We start from the raw sequence: 21,783 nt of genomic DNA, 5'->3' as shown, positions 1-21,783 counted from the left end.
TATGCAAGAAAAGAATGATTTAATGAATTATATGGATTGTGTCCTATTAAAATCCTTTATGCACTTCATATGTTTTAAACTTCTAGATCTCTAAGTTTCTAGAAAAGATACATTGTAGCATCCCATTTCAAAGCCTAGATGTTTCAAAGTTGCTTTGTTTTATGTATCTGTCTTTCACATTTGTTCTATGAATGTCCTAAGTTCTGGAGTTACATAGCATTACAAAATAGAGCCCTATACACCAAGGACTAAAATATTAAAAATAAAAAACTCTTGAGAATACCAGAAGAATACCCAGAATGCAAAGTATTAGTTTATAGCTAGAAACAGTTCATCTACATTTTTCAATACTTAAGATATTTAAAGGCGGTTATTTCTTTCCTTAAAGTCAATTATAATTTTTTTAAATGTTACCATGAAAATGACAATTACATTATGATTTAGTAACAAAATAAATCCGAAAATTTACCATCATGGGAAAAACTACTGCAGCAGCAGAAGCTTTGATTACCCACAGCAGGACGAGGCAGGTCAGCTGGACAACAGTGAACACGTGCACCTTCCACAGGGGTACATAGCGGAGATAGATCAGGTCCGGCTGGTGCTTGGCAGGCATTCCAAATAGCTTGATACGGTCAAAAAACTACACATGTAATGAAGGAAAAGAAAAGATTTATCAACAAAAACCATTTTTGCTATTTAAGAAATTTTAACTTTTGGGGTTTTGTGTATGTGTTAAAGAAAACTCTAGGTTCTTTGGTATGTTTTTATAATACAGACGAATGTTTTGGGAAAGAATCCCTGAAACCAAAGAGAAAGGGGGAAAAAAAAAGATCAAGGCAGCCAGGACTGGTACTATACACCTGTAATCCTACCACATAGAAGACTGAGGCAGGAGACTACCGTTCAAGCCAGCCTAGGGCTAACCGTGTCTCAAAAGAGCAAAACGAAATGGACAAAACATTTTACTGTGTATGGTCAAATTCCAAATATACTGAATTTCTTTGGGCTATTTCCAATACACACAAATACTAGCAGTCTTCTGAGGTTTCTCCAAGCTTAACACCACTAAGGGTATGAAGAGAAATCACCAATTCATTCACTGGATACTTCTGAACTTGATTTCCTTATTTATAAACTACAAGTAAAATCAACCTATCCACCTCACAAAACGGTTATAAAAATCAAGTGAGTGTGATAGTATCATTTCTTCACCATGGGAGACATGATTTTTAAAAAAAAAAATGTTGGCTTCGGAACGTGCTGCACGCTACCTGTACACTAGAGTGACTGTGGATGGCACTGTTTTTGTGAGCTATGGGGGTCACTGTGCTAATCTAAACATTTTCTACTCATGCCTGTACCAACCTGACCACATTTTAGCAGACTGTTTGCACAAGGCACAGGAAGCGCCGGCTCTGGCTTCCTTACCACACAAGCTCCACTGAGCCCCACTGTCTCAGCACCCTGGTTTGTAGCAGGAGCTCCTCCTCCCCTCCATCAGTCAGCATTTCAGAATGACAGAAAACAGTCAGTGTGCTAGGTAGGCCTCACTCTGACATACAATTTTGTATACCCTTTCTTTCTCAGAGTGGAAAGTGTTCTCCACTTGAGAGAAAGAAAGGCCTTTCCATTTTGACCCTTTGAGCCTCCTTTCACTATACTAGTCCTCCTTGAACAGGTATGTGACTTTTCATTGGGTTTAAGTCAAACCAGGTGAATTAATCATCTCATTCTTTGGAGTAAACACATACAGTGAGCAACAATCACTCAGTAAGTATGGATTTGACATAACCAGACAGAAAATAATCACAAGTACAACTTCTGTAATTTTTAAATAGTGCCATTATTAAATACTTGCCTGAATTCCTTTCAGTGATGAAACTCCCATATAAAGGAAAACACCATACAGAACTGGCATTGGAATAAACTGTAAATAAAATTACTACAATTAGAACTCATTGTACTGAAATAATTTTAATAATAATAATAATAAGTATACAGAAACACTGATGAGTATGATGACAGAATTGAAAGGTTCTTTTGTGATAAGGATTAGACCAACATTCCTACAGGAAAGAAGAAAACAGGTATATTGTTTATACATTTGAGAGTCAGTTGACCTATAGACTGTTCATAAAGAGTGAACTCAGGCATAAGGAGCAAGGGCCCTTCAGTCGACAGCTTAGTTTAAACCTAGTTAATTTTTGAAACAAACAGCTTTTGGGCCTTCAGCTTCTGTATCAGTTTGCTGTGGGACTACATTTCTTTAAATACAACATTCCACAAAGTAGCTGATACACCATCAGTCACCAAAGTACTAAGTTACTGCTGTCCAGCACCAATGCAGCAGAACGGCATTAACTAATGAAGTCCTGAGAACTTGGAAGGATGGAGATGACAAACCACTGTCCTGGCAGGCCTTTTGTCAGAACTCCTGGCTGTGTGTGTAAACTTCAAAGATCCTTTAAGTAGCTATTATCAATTTAAAATAACAGCAATAATATCAATAACCATGATAAGCTGGCATAAAGAACACTATCTGTGTAGAAGTACACGTCTGTGTGGATGTGGATGTGAGCTGTGTGATGCCTTCCTCCCTCATGTTTTTTTTTTTTTTTTAAAGACAGGGTCCTTTACCAAATAATCTAGAGCTCACCAATTAGGCAAAACTAGCCGGCCAATAAGCTCAGAAGATATACATGTCTCCACGTGCAGGGTGATGGGATGACAGGCTCCTTATCCATGGGTGCTAGGGATCTGAACCCAGATTTACACCTGTACAATAAGCACTTTACTACCAACTGAGCCACATCCAGGAACACACTTCTATGAAAGACTACAATTTCTAAAACAAAGTGAAATTCAAGACTAGCACTGCTTTACATTTCTGTAAATTTCTTTAGTGGCTGCTTAACAAGAGACAAGGAATCTTCGATTTGCAACTGTGTTTAGTTTACAGCAATATGTACACTATCCTCTTTTGTATGACATACATGAAAAAACCCTGCCTTTTGCAGTATGTAGCCTGTGGAATGGAGGGCCCCAGTGGAATCCTGATAGGATGCCAGGGACTCCAAAGTCCTTGGAGTAGACCTTGAAAATTTCTGTTCTAGGAAAAAAAAGAGTCAATATAAACATAAGTGTAAAAAATATAATCCTAACAATATTCAAGATTACAATGATAACTACCAGAATAACTTAACTTACTTACTTTCCTTCCTTCTTGACCTGTGTGTATGCACATGCATGCAGGTGCATGTGCACACAAGCACGCGTGTCTCAATATACACGTGGATGTCAAAGACACGACCATGTGGTTCTGTCTAACATGGCATCGGCAGTGCTCTTGCTAACTGACCCACCTTCCAGTCCTTTAACTTTGGTGCAGGGACTCATACTGAGCTCAGTCTGACTGGAGCTCACTATGTAGTCCAGGCTATCCTCTAACTTACAACAATTAGCCCCACTCCCATCTGACCCCTGTCTAAAAGCTAGGACTACAGACCACCACACCCAAATACTGCCAGAGGAAGTTACACAATCAAGTTGAGGGTCAACAAGTAGCTCCTCAGTAAGTCAAAGCTCTTGCTATGCAAGCCAGACAACCTATGTGTGGTCTCTGGAGACCCATCACAGAACAACAGAAACTGAAGAAAGTTGTTCTCTGACCTTCAAGCTCCCACTACTGCACATGTGCACCTGTATGTACACAAGTACACACACACACACACACACACACACACACACACACACACACACACTTTTTTTTTTATTTAAATCACAAAGTTGAAAATAACTGTCTCTGAAGAGTTGCTTTTGAAAAGTGAAAAACCAATATGGAGACTAAGTTTCATTTTAGAGTTCTCTGCATGTTCGAGTTGAGTTTTTCTAGTTATGTGCAGCGTTTAATTCATTAGAAATTTAGAAACTATAAGACTTAAGGGGCAACTTCCAAAGAGCTTTAATGGGCCCTCGCCCCCAGAAGACTATATAAAATACCTCTCTTGTCTCCAAGTTCCTTTGAAATACACTCAGTACCTATTGATTTCATCAACAGACTGTGGAGTCCCTGTAGGAAGACAATACTACACCCTATTTATTGCTATCCCCTGGTCTAAAGGCACTGCAAACAGTCCAGACACTTGGTACTTAAACGGGCTAGTAAGAAGTCCATGAAACAAGCCCAAGGAATTCCAACAATGAAGAATATCCTTTTAAAGCTAATACACATAAGTCTCTTCTAGTTTATAGTGGTGTCAGCTTTCATTCAGTCATTTTCTTTACAACAAAAATAATCAAAACAGCAAAGACAAATATGGAGCTGGGTTTTACACGGTTAAAAAAAAAGGTTTCAGATTAGATACTATGCTACATAGTTACTTTTTAATGACTATATTCTGTAGAGTGTATATCTGTAAAATATGGATATGAGAAAAATGTGTTTAACAGAATTTCTTATGTGCTTCATTGATAATCTTGTTTTTATTTATTTTTTAGTGTTTATTTACCATTTTTATTTATTAAGAAAAAACTTATTAAATTCACTAACAGTACTTTAAAGAAACCAAAGAATTTTTCTTCTATTGTTTCCAATTACTTCCTGTGCTATGTTCTAACTACATGTTGATTAACTTGTTCCAACTGCAGGCTGTAACTGATGGATCTACCGGCTATAATTCATTAATCTACATGCTTATCATATGAAAAACACTGCCAAATTGTATTTCTAAACTTGAATGGATTTTAAATTACAGGGGGAAGAGGATTTTATATATTCCCCACATATTTCAATGTTTCATTTCTATATAATTAAATACAAATGTTCAGTAAGATTTTAGAATGCTACCACAAAGGATTTTACCTTTAGTACTGAAGTCATGAACACAGAGAGGCCCATCAGGATAAAAATCATCAGCCCTGTAACTCGTTGTTCTCGAATCCCCAGAAACTTGGGCTGTTCCCCTGGAGCAGAACATTCAGACTCTACTTTTAAGCTGTTAACATGACTTATAGACAATACTGTCGCAGCCACAAACCAAGGCAGGCCCATGATAGAGCAGACTCCCAACATGACACCAACCATGAGCAAGTCAAGGTGATAGCCAGCTCCTTTCTGAAGAAGGAAAAGAACACTAGTAAATCCAGATTGTTCCTTTATATTAAAATTCCAAATTAATTATAAAGAAGGAAGGAACTAATTTTTATCTTGTATTTTTAAATGTTCTTGTTATTAAAGAAAATGCCCCAACCCCTTAAAGAAGTCTGAGAATTACCTTGAGTTTGTGTTCTTTTCTGTTGATGATTACAGCTGTAATCTGTTGATCCATAAAGATGAGAATGGTACAAAGGAGAGCTGGAACAGCTGCAATTAGCAATGTCCACCAAGGGTTATCTCCCAAAGGGCTTATGATCCAGCCCCTACTTGGATCAGTAGGCTATTAAAGTTTAAACATAAAGAGAAAAGTTTCATTCCTCTATTGTCCTAAAATTCCACCGCATATAATGGATGTACTCCATCAAACGCCAAGGGACAGAGGAAAAGGCTGAGTTAGGATGTGGAGTGAACTGTTTGCAGACAAAGCCCAGAAACTTCATCCTGTGCACACGAGCATGCCCTTGTCATGCCCTTGTCATGGGACTTGCCCACTACAGCGGTATCTACCCCTTTTTCAACTCAAGACCATCTTGTAACTTAACACACAAAGTAAGACCAAAGGGACATGTCCAGTTTGGACTTCAGAAACCCTGAAGCTTCCTTAACTCCTTGAAGTCCTGAGATGACTGTGCTGCTGAATAAGCTTTCTGGAATGGAAGCTACAAAACAAAAGCAGGGAAGAGAAAGACCACCACTCCAACTGTTTCAGCTGAGTCTCCAGGTCAGTAAATGGAGCTAAACTGTCCCCACCAAGCCACTAGATGACTAGACATGTGAAGAGTGTGAGACCTACTGACCAGATCACATTCCACCTGGGCAAGTCCAACTGCCAAAGGATTATAAACAGAGGTTTACTATTTAGAGACTGGTGGTTTGGGGGTAGGGTTTTTGTTTGTTTCAATTTATTTATTATTTATGGAGAAATAAGGTATTGCTAAGTCATGTCACTATGTAGTCCAGGCCAGCCTCAAATTCACAAGCATCCTGCTTCAACATCCTCAGTTTCGGATTACAGGCAGGTACCACAGAGCCCATCCTAGAGACTGGGTTTTGATGAGGGTTGGCATGCAGACACAGGACAAGTAAAAAAGAATGACATTTTACCATGGACCTACATACACCATACATAGTGAAATAAATCTCCCTCATATAAATTCTTAAAGTACCTTGGGTTAGAATCTTGAAACTAGTAGTCACAGCAAGGTTGGTACTGAGTCAGAACTGGCAAAAAACAACTAATGACAAAAATCTGGCACCTTATCAGATTCAAACACATTTCAATGATGTAACATGAAATTAATTTTTAGATCAAACACTGTAAACATGAATTAGAGAGTTTAGTACTCTGGAGGATAGCAAGTACTGAAATTTAAATTTATATTTGTCAATGCAAAGGAAAATTGAGGATTGCAGTTCACAAGAGCTCTTGTCTAATAAGTACAAGGTCCTGGGTTCAAGTCCCTTCCTCACTAAGTAGTTTGGAATTTCCAGGGGGAAAAAAAAATAGCCACTTGCTTTAATACTTACCTCAAACTTTTCAGGAACATGAAGTTTAGGAGACGGAATTCCTACAAAGTAGTCAATTGCAACCATTATTACTATTGTGAGAAATACAGCAAAGTCACTGATTGTTGATCGTACCTACAATAGAAAGATTACGTTAACATAAACATAGAATTACTTCCTGTACTTTGTAAATAATTCATGTCTTTCTCATAAAATATGTCCCCAATGCATGGAGGAGACTTTTAATAATAGTGTTACATATGTATACTTCCACTTAATCACCCAAACGTAAGAAAAAAGTCACAACTAACCTCTACATTCTCACAGTATTATCTTCCTTCTGTGTGCTCAGATATGCAATACATGTATAGTTTTGTTTTGGTTTTGAAGACAGGGTTTCTCTGTGTAACAGTCCTGACTGTCCTAGAACTCACTCTGTAGACCAGGCTGGCCTTGAACTCAAAGAGATCTGTCTGTGTCTGCCTCCCAAGTGATGGGATTTAAGGAGTGCACCACCACCACCTAGATGATATATTTTTTACTAAAAGGAATTTCTTTTAAAATATTTAGCATAGAACATTAACTTTAAATAATACATTGTTGCTTTGAAATAAACGAAAAGAAATGAAAACATACATATTACCAAAATTCAACTCAGTTACCTTGGTAGGAAAATAACGCTTGGTTTTAAACTGCTTGAGGAATGAAGACAGAAAGAACGTCGTGAAAAACAGGACGACACACCAGAAGAGCACATCAGGAACGTAGGGCCCATGAGGACCACAGGCTGATCCCACAAACATACCGTGGAAGGACTTACATTCCTGGAAGGGTGGTAGAGGGAAGAAGATGGAGATTTTTCAAGTATCCAATAAAGTACTCATGAACATGATTGAATCTAAGACGTCGATTTTATGCTCTACTCAGAAAGCTAATGCTAAGCTAACCATACATCATCAATTAGAGATTATGATATTCCTATCAAAATCACCACAATAGAGTATTTCACCAAGATTCCCCATTCTTTCAACTGCATGATCCCTTTAGAGAAAGGCTCACAATGAGTGCTAACTGTGAAAAGTTTCTTCTGCATCCCTGTAGGCCACAACTGCACTGTCTGGCAGGTGGTTTAAATATAAGCAGCAGACAGAAAATCACTACCAAGGTCTTTATAGACAGTGAATGGAGCATGGATAGAGCACTGCCTTAAAAGACCACTGGAGCTGGGCATGGTGGCATGTAATCCTTATCTCTCTCGAGGTGAGGCCAAAGGACCAGGAATTCAAGGCTAGCCTCTGCTATTTATAATTAGATGGCAGCCTGAGATAAATGAGACTTTAGCACTCACCCTCCCCTAGGAAAAAAAACAGGAAAATTTAAAGGTAACCAATTTAGCTCTGATTTGACACGTGGGATTAAAACATAGTCTTTTATAAGCAGCAAAGTGGTAATGAAAATTTTAGTGAAAACACCACATCTGGTCTGGAGCTATAGCTATAGCTCAGCAGTAAAGCTCTTGCCTAGTATGTGTGAGGTCCTAGGTCTAGGGCAGTGGTTCTCAGGGGCCGCACATCATATCCTACATATCAGATGTTAATATTATGGCTCATTAACAATAGCAACATTACAGTTATGAAGTAGCAATGAAATAATTTACGGTTGTGGTCACTACAACATGAGGAACTATATTAAAGGACCACAGCATCAGGGAGGTTGAGAAGCACTGGTCTGAGGCTTTAGACAACAGAAGCTACAGAGATGGCTCAGAGGTTAAGAGCACATTTGCTACTCTTGCAGAAGAACTGAGCTCAGTTTCTAGCACTCATATTGGGTGCCCACAACTGCCTGAAACTCCAGCTCCAAGGGATTTGACACCTTCTTCTGGCCTTTGTGGGTAAGTGCACTCATGTATACACCCACACAGGTGTACATAAATTAAAAATGACAATTAGGACAGAAACAGAACAACATATTTTGAAAACAATCTACATATTCATAAAGACAGCTGGACATGAAAGCTCACATCTTGAATCCCAGAACAGGAGAGGCTGAGATGGGAAGACTGCTGCAAACCCTAAGCCAGTATCAGCTATAGTGTGAAACCACCTCTAAAACAAAACAGGAAGAGAGGAAAGCCAGCTTCCCATGGGCCTCAAATAGTCCTCAATCCTACTATACTTACGGATACAGTGAGGTTTCCCCAGAAAATACTGTCTGCCGTCACATTCTTTCTCTTCCACAGTTCTATAGTTTCATTGCTAGGGTTAGATGGCTCTGCACATACACACCTAAGAAATCAGAACAAGATACATTTTTAAGAATCCTACATTTAATTTTTGTTTTTCTAAATCAATTACACAAAGTTGTAGCTTTTAACATCTCAGCATTTCTTCCATGTAGCAAGCATGGGGAGTAGGAAGTAAAACAGGAAACAGAAGCAGGGAACCCAAAGTCTGAGGGAGAGAGGAGGAAAAAAGAGGGGGAGAAGAGAAAGTGAGTATGCATTAGAAACAAACAAACAGCCAAATGGAGTAATGTTTGGGTGACATCAGTAGAACTAATGTAACTGTCAATGACACATTTACTTAACAACACTAGTTGGATAGAATGTTTGGGAAGGATAAAAAGACACCACCATGTTTATAGTAAGACTATTTACTACTAAAGCTTATTAACTGCTGTCTCTTGATACTCCAACAACACATAAACATTCCAAATAAAACCCACAGCACCACTGCCCTACTCATGCTCATTGTTTATGATCTTAAAACTCATTCTTAGCATGAATACATGTAGCATGGTAGCACAGACTACAATCCCAGAACTCTGGTGGTAGAGGAAAGAGAACAGGAATTCAAGGTCATCCTTTGCTAGTAAGGCAACCTAAACAGAAGAAAAGGAACTTTTTCCCCCTGTGGTGCTAGGAATGGAAGCCAGAGCCTTGGCATGATAGGCTATCATTGCCTACACTCTCAGCTTAAAGACTCACTCTTAAATAAAATAGCTTTTCATGCGATGAGATAGGAGATGCTTAAGATCAGAGTTCAGTCCATATCTAGAACTCTTTCAACTACCAACTTGTAAATGTCAAAACATCACGCATTTAAAAGCAAAGAAGATACAAACATGCTACAGATAAAACTGGGCATTGAAGTATCTAGTATTTTTAAGTAGCTCAGCATCACAGTCATTTCAGACCCCTTCCTGCTTTGTCCATCAAGCTAAGACTGCAAAAAAGGTAACGAGGTGATTAAAAACTGGATTGAGGAAAGAGAAGAGGATACGGGTCTGTGGCTTAGGGCCAAGAAAGATGGCCTATTTGTTTTTTGTTGTTTATTTTGGGTTTGTTTGCCTCTTGCAGCCCAGCCCGAAATCAAATTTACTCAAGGCTGACCTTGAGCTCCTGATTTTCTTGACTTTACCTTCTAAGTGCTAGGTTTACCGGCATGAGCCACCACACCCAGATTGCCTTTTATGTTTTGAATGCTATACACTTATTTATTATGGGGAAACAGGGCAGGTCACCACAATTCTGTAGAGGTAAAAGGACAACTTTTAGGAGATTGAACTCAAGTGTAAGTTTTGGCAGCAAGCACAGTACATCCACTAAACCATCTCTCTAGCATACTTTCTGTGCTCTAGGGATTATATTTCTCCTTATAGGTAAATGGAGTGGAGTACCACATTTTTGTCACATACAACTGCTAGAGAGCAAAGAGGACATCCTAGACATATCTGACTTTAACAGCACTTGACTTTTATTTTGTATTTCTGCAACTTTTCTTAAAATGTTTATTTTTATTTTATACACTTTGATGTTTGGTATACATGGATATTTGTGTGAGGGTGTCAGATACCCTAGAACTGGAGTTACAGACAGTTGTGACTTGCCATGTGGCTGCTGGGAACTGAACTGGGTCCTCTGGGAAAACAGCCAGTGCTCTTAACCACTGAGCCATCTCCACAACCCCAATCTCTAAAACTTTTTATAACCACTATACATGACTTTTCAAGTCTTTAAAGTTTAAAATTTTTATTTCCCACTCAATTGGAGGGAATTCATTCTGGCACTATACACCTAGTCAACAACTTTCAGCTAATGAGGTCATGGACCCTCAAGGTGATCCTGCCACTTTGCTAAACCAGTACAATTGCAAGCTACATTCTAAAAAACTGGTTTGTTTTTTGTTTTGTTTGTTTGTTTGTTTGTTTTTCGAGTTAAGGTTTCTTCTGTGAAACAGTCCTGGCTATCCTGGAACTCACTCTGTAGACCAGGCTGGTCTCAAATTCAAGAGATCTGCCTACCTCTGCCTCCCAAGTGCTGGGATTAAAGATGTACCACTACCACTGCCCGGCCTAAAAACCTATCCTTATATCCACAGTCCCCCTCACCAAAGAAGCTTCTTTTTGCATCAGAGACCATTACAAAGAGCCACAATGGGTTAAAATGCAAAGAACAACTGACTGTGGAATACCCATCCCCAACTGATATATCTACAACACAACCTGTACACCTAATATTACAAAAGAAGGAGTAGAAAGACTATAAAACTCAGAGGATCAGGACATCCTACCTTCTGTATAAGATAGCAATGTTGTACCCATGAAATCTTAATAAACAGTTACTTAAACAGGACCTACACAATGACATTAGTAGACATTCCACTGGGGATGAAGAGCCACAGACTATCAATGGCTGCTGAGACAGGGAGAATCAGTCTTTTCCAGGGACAAGTATCCTGATACATTATCAAAGTGGTCAGCCTTAAACACATACATATTCAAGCAATGGGGTCAGTAGTTTGTATTTATATACACATAAGTATCTGTCTGTGTTGTATGATATTTGTACACTGTTTAAAGATATATTGCTGTGGTTGGTTTAATAAAGAGCTGAATGGCCAATAGCTAGGCAAGAGATAGAGGTGGGACTTTGGGGAAGAGAGGGAGAAAGAGGAGATGAATCTCGCATACTGCAGGAGAAGCTAAGAGACACTGACAGGAAACAGGAGGTACAAAATGGAAGAATGTAGATTAATATAAAAGGGTTAATTTAAGTTATGAGAGCCAGTTAGGAATAAACCTAAGCTATAGGCCAGGCTTTCATAATCAATAAAAGTCTCTGTATCATTATTTGTGAGCTGGCAGCCCAAAGAAAAATCCAACTACATGTCTGTATGTTTGTGTGTGTGTATGTATGTGTGTGTAACAATAATAGTTAAAAAGATATGATTTTGAGAGGGGAAGGAACATGGAAAGAGTTTTAAGGGGAAAGAGTAGGGAAGAAATGATGTTAATACAGTACTCATGTATGAAATTCTCAAAACTAACAACAAAAAAAATTAATTGAGGAGGCAGAGTTCAAGGCCAACCAGATCTACACAGCTAGTTCAAGATCAGCCAGGAATATATAGTGAAATCTTGTCCTTTAAAAAAAAAAAAATCAAATGAATGGCTGGAGATGTTCAGTTATAGAGCTTTTCTATTGTGGTAGTTTGAGTGTAATTGGCCCCCTTAAGTCCATAAGGAGTGACAATATTTGGAGGTGTAGCTTTGTTGGAGAAGGTATGGCCTTGTTGGAAGAAGTGTGTCACTGTGGGAGTGGGCTTTGTGGTCTCATATATGCTCAAGATATGCCCAGTAACACAGTTCACTTCCTGTTGCCTGCAGATCAAGATGTAGAATTCTCAGCTCCTTTTCCAGCACCATGTCTACCGGCATGCCACCATGCTTCTCACCATGATGATAATAGAATAAACCTCTGAAACTATAAGCCACCCCAATTAAATGTTTTCCTTTATAAGAGTTGCCATGGTCATGGTGTCTCTCCACTGTAATAGAAACTCTAAGGTAGAAATTGGTACCAGGGACTGGGGTATTGCTATGATAGGCCTGACCCTGTTTTTGTTTGGAGGAACTTGGACTTTGGGACACTGGGTTAGGAAAGTGGTGGAATGCTTTAAGTGCTGCCATACTAGTAGGAGCATGGAAGATGATGATGCTCAGGGTCACTTGAACTATGGGGCCTAACTCAAGAGGTTTCAGAGGAGAAAATTTTAGTATGTTGCCTAGAGATCATTCTTGTGATATTTTGGTGAAGAATGTGGCTGCATTTTGCCCTTATTTGAAAAGTCTACCTGAGGCTAAAGTGAAGAGTTTTAGACTAATTCCATCAGCAGAGGAAATCTCAAAACAGCCTAGCACAGACTCTATTAGGTGGTTACTAGTGTTCATGCTTATAAAAATTTATAATGAAAAGGAGTAAGCTGAGAAAGGAAAAATACAAAATATACAATTTGAGGAGAAAAGGGACATCAGGAAGTGGATTAGAGCTAAATCCTGTGTTCAAGAAGATAAACAGATTAAGAAATGGAATAAAGGGAGTAGTGATCCTGAGGCAAGATTCCACCAGCTAAGCCTCCAACTTGTGAAAAGGGATTAAAGAAAACCTCAAAGCTGGGAGTGGTGGTGCATGCCTTTAATGCCAGCACTTCAGAAGCAGGGGCAGGGGGATCTTTGAGTTTGAGACCAGCCTGGTTTACAGATCAAAAACAAAATGATGGTGAAGATGTAGTTGAAGGAGAGGGCCATGTTTCAGCCCCAGCAAGCAGCAGAACTTGGCAGTTTTAGCCATGTGGTTCTGGCTTTAGAGTCAAGGATAGAAGAAAGGGTTTGTGGAATCTTCCTCTGTGACTAAAGAAAGCAGTTAAGGCCAGGTATATATCAGGGATGTCCATTAATATAGGCCTAGAAAGGCCAGTGCTTGAAGCAGTGAAGGAGAAACCTGGTTTGCCTTGGCAAACCCAAGATGTTGGCTATGCTAGAGCCGTGGGATATCTGCCAAGGAGAGCTACTAACCGGGAGTGGAACCAGCTCAAGGAAAAGAAGTGTGCTGTGGTCAACAAATATGAATGGAGTTGGAGATCTGAAGAGCATTTTGACATCAGACATGGAGATACAGAATGTGCCCAGCTGGTTTTTGGTTTTGCTTTCATCCAGCATTTCCTCACTATGCTCCCTTCTCTACATTTGGAATGGTGATGTATATCGTGTGCCATTGAATGTTGTAAGTAAGTGATCTGCTTTTTGATTTGGATTTTATAGGGGATTAGAGTTAAGAGATTACATGAATCTCAGAAGAGATTTTGAACTTTAGACTTTTAAATGAGTTTGAGACTGTGATAGATTATGAGGACTTTTAAAGTTGGACTAAACCCATTTTGCATTATGATACTGTTATAAGCTTATGGGAGCAAGGGGGTGGAATGTGGTAATCTGAACATAACTGGCCCCATAAGTTCAGAGGGAGTGGCAATGTTAGGAGGTGTGGCTTTGTTGGAGTAGGCACGGCCTTATTGGAGGAAGTGTGTCAATGTGGGGGTGGGCTTTGAGGTCTCCTATTACACCCAATGACACAGTTCACTTCCATTGACTATGAATCAAGATATAGAACTTTCAGCTTCTTCTCCAGCACCATATCTACCTGCATGACACCATGTTTCTTGCCATGACAATAATGGAATAAACCTCTGAAACTGTAAGCTAGCCAATTAAATGTTCTCCTTTATAAGAGTTGTCATGGCCAGGGAGCTTCTTTACAGCAATAGAAACCTTAAGACACCTACCATGCACAAAGCCCTGAGTTCCATCTCAAGTATAACAAAAAAGTACTAATGAAATACCTTTCTTGACAAAAGTATACTATATGTAAGAATGAGAGGTACATTTGTTGAACATTCTATACTTTAAAAATGCAATTATATAAAATGCAAGGAATACATAAATACATAAAAAATACAAAAATTAAAAAAAAATAAATAAAAATATATCCTACACCCGAGTGGTTAAAGAATACAGGAATATACACAGAACATAGATTGCCAATTGTGATGGTTAATCTCGACTGTCAACTTGACTGCATCTGGGATCAACTAAACACAAGTTGCTGGGCACTCCAGTGAGGGATTTTCTTGATCAGATTATTTGAAGCAGGAAGACCCATCCTAAATATGGGCAGTACCTTCTGGTGGTAGTTGAGATAAAGACACATGAAAAAAATAAAGCTTTGTTTTCTGCCTGCTTGCCATCACTCCACTGGCATCTATCCTGTCACTGAGGTGATTCTTCACTGATATCAGAACCAACTTCTCTGGGAATCAAAAATACAAAGAGCAGCAACTCTGGTGGGATCCTCCAGGACTCCAGTGCCAGAGTGGAACTGCTGAGAGTTAGAGTCTTGGTCAAGACAACTAATAGATTCTCAACCTCTCCAATGTAAGACAGCCACTGTTGGATTACCTGGAATACATCCTATAAGCCAAGCTAACAATCATCCTCGCCCCCTCACCCCACACACACATATTTTTTTCACTCTATCAGCTCTGTTTCTTTAAAGAACCCTGACTGATACACTAGTAAGATTTAAATTTGCCAATCCAACTCATACAGAAGACCACATACTTCAGTTACTTTAAGTTATTTCAGTTTCATGTATTAGTTTCATTTCCTATTGCTGTGATAAAACGCAACCCTGACAAATGCAGCATAGGGGAGGAAGGATTCATTTGATCTCAGTCTGGGTCCATCAACTACAGGGATGTCATAGCGGCAGCAGCTTCAAGTAGCTAGTCATATTGCATCCATAGCCAAGAAGCAGAGAAGAACAAATTAATATATACATGCTAGTTCTCAGCTTGCTTCCAGGATCCCCTACCTAGAGAATGGTACTACCCATAGTGGGTGGGTCTTCCTGACTCAATTAATAAAATCTACAGACAAGCTCATAAAGACAACTATATCTTGACAATCTCTCAATGAGATTCTTCTCCCAGGTAATTCTGGATTGTGTCAAGTTGATTACTTAAACCAATCATTATATCAGTAAACAAAAATGAATAAACTTCATCAACTATAATTCTACCCATGAATGCTTTGGCAAAATTTCATCTGAAACAAATGTCAACTACTCTATGGCTTATATGGTAAATACTAGATACAGTGAATACTATATTGCAAAAATTCTATTTTCTTTCTTTTTACTAAGTAGCCCAGGCAGACCTTTAATTTGTGATACTTTCTACTGCCTCAGTCTCCTGAGTGATGGAATTAAAAGTGTGTACTACCATGCCAAGCTCTTAGGAAAAAAATTCATTAGAAAAATTTGCTCTGATATCTTAGAAAAAATATATTTTAACATAAGGAAGCAATAGAAGCACTTACGTGTAACTGGTCAGTTCATCCAAGTTGTTGTGCATATTAAATGCATATATTTTTCCTAAATGAAAGAGTTTCTCTAAGGCTTCATAGATGAATATGATACAAATGAGAGCCGCAAAAGCTTCTTCTGTGAACCGAGTAATGTAACACACAAGGCTGCTTGCATCAGTTGCAACCAATACAATGCACAAGAAAGAAGTCCACAGACCAATACTTGTTCTTAATGATAGATAGGAAAGGTGATAATCTCTGTTTAGAAATATAAATGGAGACATGATCACCACGTACATATAGAATAGTATTTGCATCTAAAGTTTTTCATAACAAGCAGTAAGAACACAAGCAACATAGGGTTCCTTTAAAAATAACAATTACCAAATGGCCAAAATAATGATTAGATGAAGCTCTGTGTTTTTCTGCTTCAGCTGGAGACTTGGTTACTATATTAAAGATTTACAGTGAAAATATGCTAGGCAATAAAAGGATAAAGCCTTTAGATCTTACATTAGCAGTCAGCTCTATCAAATGACAGGTTAAAAGCAACTGACTGACTTTCTAAAGACGAAGAATCCATATGTATCAGTAAGGTAAACAAACTCACTACCCCCAATATCTTGCCGCCACTACTCATTCTTCACCCACCACTATCCCTAAAAAAAAAAAAAAAGTGGTTTCTTATTTTTAACTTCAAATAAGAGATACTTTAAGTCATTTCATTCCCTACTAGTCAGTGGAGCATGCCAAATCAGAATTAGAACCAGCTTAGCCAATGAGCAGAGAATCAGAGCAAGAGAATTACAACAATCAAATAGTCAAATGCCTACATTGTTTCAGGCTAAAATATTCAACTGCACATATAGAGAATGGTATTGTTAATGCTGAATTTGAAGTCTATTAGCTACAGTATTCCCATGCCATGAATAGCCTAGCCATAGATACTAACTGCACTCTGATAGCTTTGAGCCCTTATCTCTTTACACAAGATTGCCTGGCAAAGCCAGCCTGGGCTTTCAAGATCTATTTCACTCTATCCTATGTAAGATCTACATTTCCCCTAACAAATAGTTCATATAAACATCTTACTGGTTTAATTTTGGTAGCACTAAGGATTTTTATTACTCATCAAATGATTTGCTTATCAATACTCAAATTCATTAAATGAGCATTGATAGGAAATCTTATTTTTCCTTATTTCTACATTACTGAGAAGAAGTGGTAGCAGGAGCTTTGGCAGAACAACCACATAAAAATACCCAAAGATACTGAAAATACACACACTGCTAACAAAGCTAAGTGTAGTTCATAAACAGTACACTATAACATATAATTGACAGGTATACAAATACAAGGGATGCGAATTGCTACTTACCTACAGAATTTAAATAAAATTTTTTCAAACACTAGGACTGGACCTGTGCTCCCCAGTATTGTTAGAGGTTGCCCCGCAAACAATGAATAGGCAATCCCAGTTAATGATGCTCCAAAAAGAGACTCTATTGCACTCTGTTTAAGGAAAAAATGAATAAAAGCAACACATCAAAAAATTATCTCTAACCTACTACAGCATCTGGAAAACATATATACTTGCCAAGTAGGTACAAACGTATCAAGTACATCAGAAAAACTGCTTTGTTTCTGCATATTCAATTGAACTTTTGGCAATCATCTTCAATTTAATACTCAATATCCTAAGACACAAGACGCAAAGGGAAACACATGGGGCTTCAACTTCATCTGTGGTGTTTTATTTCTAAGCCTATTCAAGCAGAAAAGTATATGTGTTATTTTTACTACTCTTATATGACTAACAGAAGTATTTTTTCATTCTAAAAATAAAATGCACATTAAATACCCAATATGGTAATTAAAAGAGAATCTCCAAATAGGCAAACATGTGACCCTCTCTCAAGTTTTCTTAAAAAAGAAAAAAAAAGAAAGCAACTTTCCATTATTTCTTGAAAATTAATCTAAAATGACAATCTCAATTGATTTACTTTAAAATGGTACAGGTAACATAAACAAGGTGGGGAGGACTCTGTAAAAGGTACACAGAAACAATAAATGATTAAGTATTTTATCATCAAAGCTCAGCAAAATGCGAACACTGGGAAAACATAAGCCTCGGAGGAGTTCTCAGTAAGATGCAGTACAGTTTTGTTTTGCTATCAGCATCACAGCCTAGCTAATGAGGTTAGACGGTGAAGCAAGGACAAGGCGATGCCACTAGACAAAGGGCAGGACCAGAGGGAAAGGAAAAGGACTGGCCGTTCTTAGGCATCACGGCCAGCTGGGGTGTGCCATCCAGAAAGGAGAAAGCCCAGAATTGGTGAAGGCAAGACAAGAAGTTGTAAGAAACAAACTCTTGAAACAAGAGACAGCAGGCAAGGACAGGGCTGCCCTGCAAGCCTGGCTAGTGCCTCAAATGCAGCCGTGCAGCAACTGAGCAGTCTAAGAGCCCTCATTTTAAATGGGGGTGATGATAATTAGGAGGACCCCACTAGTGTTTATGAATGGAACCTACAAACCCTGTCTGTTACCTAGGGCCTATCGCACAAAGGTAGCATTTCTTGCCATCAACTCTAACAGCATCTTCCAAAACAGAATCATAAAGTAACCAAATAAAATATAATTGAACTAATAGCAACATGAAAAAACAAGCATCCATATTAATAACATAAAATTATCATAAAGAACAAATTTGCTTTCTCTCTGAAAAATAGGGCTTCACTACGATACACTGGCATACTATCACTAGCTCCTTAATTATACTAAAATCTGTACATTTTAAAACTGAATTTAGAATGAGCTTGAGTAAAAGGTGAAAATGCGTAAGTGAAATTCGTGGGGGGGGGCACAAACCTGAAAAGAGGGACACCAAAAAATTCCAATGGAGCACGTGAGCACAAAGTAGATGCCTCTCCCCAAGCTGTAGGTTACAAACGTGGCAACTGCCACCAGAAACTCCACCTTCACTACTCCAACACTTATAGCCATATAAGGCCCCCAAACTACCTTTCACTGATACGGAATTGCTCTCCATCCTAAGGGTCTGATTGTCTGGACCACTGTACTCCTTCCATTCTATAAATCAGCTAAGTTTCCACCTTTCACCTTTCCTTCCCTTCCCATAATTAAAGCTCAATTTCACCCTCGTTGGCATATGAATGGTCTCCAATCTTTACATTTCATCCTGCCGCTCTATGGCTTCTGAACACAAGCTCCTAAAATGTCTATTTCAATAAAGCCAATGGAAACAAACACCTCATCTTCATCCTGGTTCCTCTCTTTCTGTCACACAACTCGTCAGCTCTCCTTTCTCACTTAAACAGCCCAGGAAACACAAGCTACCATTTCCTCTCTGGCTAGGTGCCCTCTTCTCTCTTCCTACTCCAGTGCCAAACACACTAACTCAGGTACAAGGTGTCAAAGGGCAGAAGGAGAGACAGGCAGTGATAGTCCATGAGCCAAGCAGCATTATTTCCAAAAGGTAATAGCTAAACCACATGTCAACAGTGCCCAGCAGAGTTACACGTACTATTTTTGATAGCATAGCAACTAAAAACATGTATGAACAATGATTAAAGGAAAAGGTAAAAAGAGATCTAAGTAGTAAAAAATAAATTCAGAATTAGAAATTTTCAGTTATTTAAAAAAAGATATGCCTTTATAATTGAATTGTCACCACTTAGATTTAGTTATTGTTTTAACCTTTTATCCATAAAAATATAAAATTTCTTTCAAGAGTAAATATTACTAAAACAAACTTCAGGAATCAAGAATTATAAATTACGTCACTTAGATGCCATTAAAATATATTTGTACCCCCCATAAAATGCCATTCAAGATTTTACGAAGCACCAGTTCCTAGTACAGTATTGGCAAGTACATCAAACAGGACTCTACATTCACATGGAAAAAGGGAGGCAGCACCCAATTACAATTAAAAGCTTTGGTGACTTAAACACAGATTAAATAGAGAAATGAAAATAAATATAACTTCAAAATTCCATCCTCCCTACAGCTACGTTTGCTGTTTCAAATGGTCTCAGTTCAGTCACCAGCTGGGGCTGAGGAGTTAAATACAGCCATAACCCTAACTCTATGGTAACTAACAGGACAGGGAACCCCATGGGTAAATTTCCCACCATGATCCACCCACAGCAGCTAATCTCCCCCACAACCCATCCATCCCCCAGAAGACAATGGAAGTTTTACTCAATTTATAACCCATTTCATCAAGCAAGGTAGGACAAACTGTTGGTTGGTTTGTTTTTACCTCAACTGTGCATCTTCTCCTGTTCAAATGGCTTCCCCATGTTTTCCACAGCAATTACCTTTGGGGGAAGTCTGCTTTGGGACAGGTTAATGCTGTGGGGAGACTCTTCAAATACAAGCACGGATAGTGAGACAAATGCATACAGACACTTGCCTCTGAGGAGCTGGGAGCCTGGCCACTACCAATCTTTTGTACTCACTATTCTGCCTTCTGTAGCTTCTCCAAGCAGCCCTCCAAAAGTGATTACAGGAGACATACAGGCACAGTATAGGAAAAGAATCGAGGCCAGGCACTGCAGACTTAATGCATCCTTGAAGTCACTCAAGAAAAAAGGTGCTTTCCTTTTGATGTCAAGTATCAAACCACCAAAAAGCCTAAATAGGTGAGATGAAACTCGTCAAGCTGTAGACTAGAGGATTCTAACTAGTTCAAACTAAATCTATGGGGTACATAAAATTGTAGGTGCTTACTGTTTGCCAATAAAAATTTAAATCATAGTATAACTTATAGAAGATTACCTCATTGACTCTAATGAAATGATGTCAGAGGAAAGATAAATCTCGTTAAGTTAATGGAAACATAAAATTATATTATAGATTATATGCTGAAAAGGCTGCAGGCAAATGACTTTATAGGAGTAACTGTAACTTTGAATGCAAATATACAACTAAACATACAATCAACAAAACCTAACCAGCCATTCACATAAATGTGCAACTGCAACTCTATTCCTTATCTGTAATACAGATGTGAAAGGCAATGGACAGAAATACAGAGAAGGCAATTATATCTTACACAGTCCTTAGAATGAATGTAGTATGCTAAGCTTTAATACAGAAGTCAAAACTATTTTTAATGATTTTTAACTTTTGATTTATTTATGTGAGTATTTCTGTCCAGGAGAAGAAAAAAAACCCTTAAAAGTTATTTCAGTATATTATTATATACTGTATATTATATATATGTATATGTATATATATTATATATAATTTATGTATATATTATATATATATAATGTGCATGTTAATAAAACTACGAGGTTTTAGTGGGAATAAAAAAATCTATATTTACATTAAAACATCAAAATTATACCTTTTCAACTTTAAAAAATTAGGCCTTTAGATATATTTAATTTGAAACTATTCCAATAAAATATAAGCATCCTAGCAGACAGGACTCTTCTTCTGTTCAATGCCATGCTTCTAGCTAGTGGAACCCTGCCTGGTATACAGACGGTGCCAAATAAACACTGCTGAACTGAAAATTGTAGTCTGATGACTCAGGAACAGGTGATTATGCATACACCAAATGCAAGAAAATGGGTAAATATTAAATTTATGTTTTTGAGGGTTTGGGTGCTTCAAGCTTTACCATTCTAATTTTTTTAAGTTAAATACTAAAATAAATGCTGAGGGCACGTTGATAACTAGAAATGATTCTAAAATCTGTCACAAAAGAAATCATCTTTCAATTTAAAAGATACCAATGACAGAATAGAAAATGAATCTCCATCATCAAATAAACAACTGATTATTTAACAGGTGGCAAAGGAGGCTCTCAGGTACTTGAGATGGATGGGCATCTAACTAGGTACTTCTACCTCTAAAGTACAAAGAAAAGTACAGCC

The 21,783-nt window shown here is 38.2% G+C and overlaps 1 protein-coding gene across 8 annotated transcripts in view; it reads right to left on the bottom strand.

Moving 5' to 3' along the window:
* Positions 1-21,783, bottom strand: part of Slc4a7 (solute carrier family 4 member 7) — a 95,719-nt gene that overhangs the window by 13,284 nt on the left and 60,652 nt on the right. For all 8 annotated transcript variants that reach the window (XR_005092214.1, XM_037208675.1, XM_037208674.1 and 5 more), the window contains 10 exons: positions 20,356-20,530; positions 17,250-17,383; positions 15,884-16,129; positions 8,847-8,952; positions 7,327-7,488; positions 6,686-6,799; positions 5,277-5,438; positions 4,865-5,116; positions 1,862-1,930; positions 470-643 (listed from right to left, as the gene is read on the bottom strand). Coding sequence is in view for 7 of the 8 variants with exons in the window: in XM_037208675.1 (XP_037064570.1) it covers positions 470-643; positions 1,862-1,930; positions 4,865-5,116; positions 5,277-5,438; positions 6,686-6,799; positions 7,327-7,488; positions 8,847-8,952; positions 15,884-16,129; positions 17,250-17,383; positions 20,356-20,530 (1,594 nt within the window). In the remaining variant the exon portion in view is untranslated. The remainder of the gene's footprint in view (positions 1-469; positions 644-1,861; positions 1,931-4,864; positions 5,117-5,276; positions 5,439-6,685; positions 6,800-7,326; positions 7,489-8,846; positions 8,953-15,883; positions 16,130-17,249; positions 17,384-20,355; positions 20,531-21,783) is intronic.

The sequence above is a fragment of the Peromyscus leucopus genome, chromosome 9, assembly GCF_004664715.2.
Source record: "Peromyscus leucopus breed LL Stock chromosome 9, UCI_PerLeu_2.1, whole genome shotgun sequence".
NCBI classification, from domain to species: Eukaryota; Metazoa; Chordata; class Mammalia; order Rodentia; family Cricetidae; genus Peromyscus; species Peromyscus leucopus.
The sequence above is the reverse complement of the archived record's forward strand: the minus strand, read 5'-3'. Positions and strand labels throughout refer to the sequence as shown.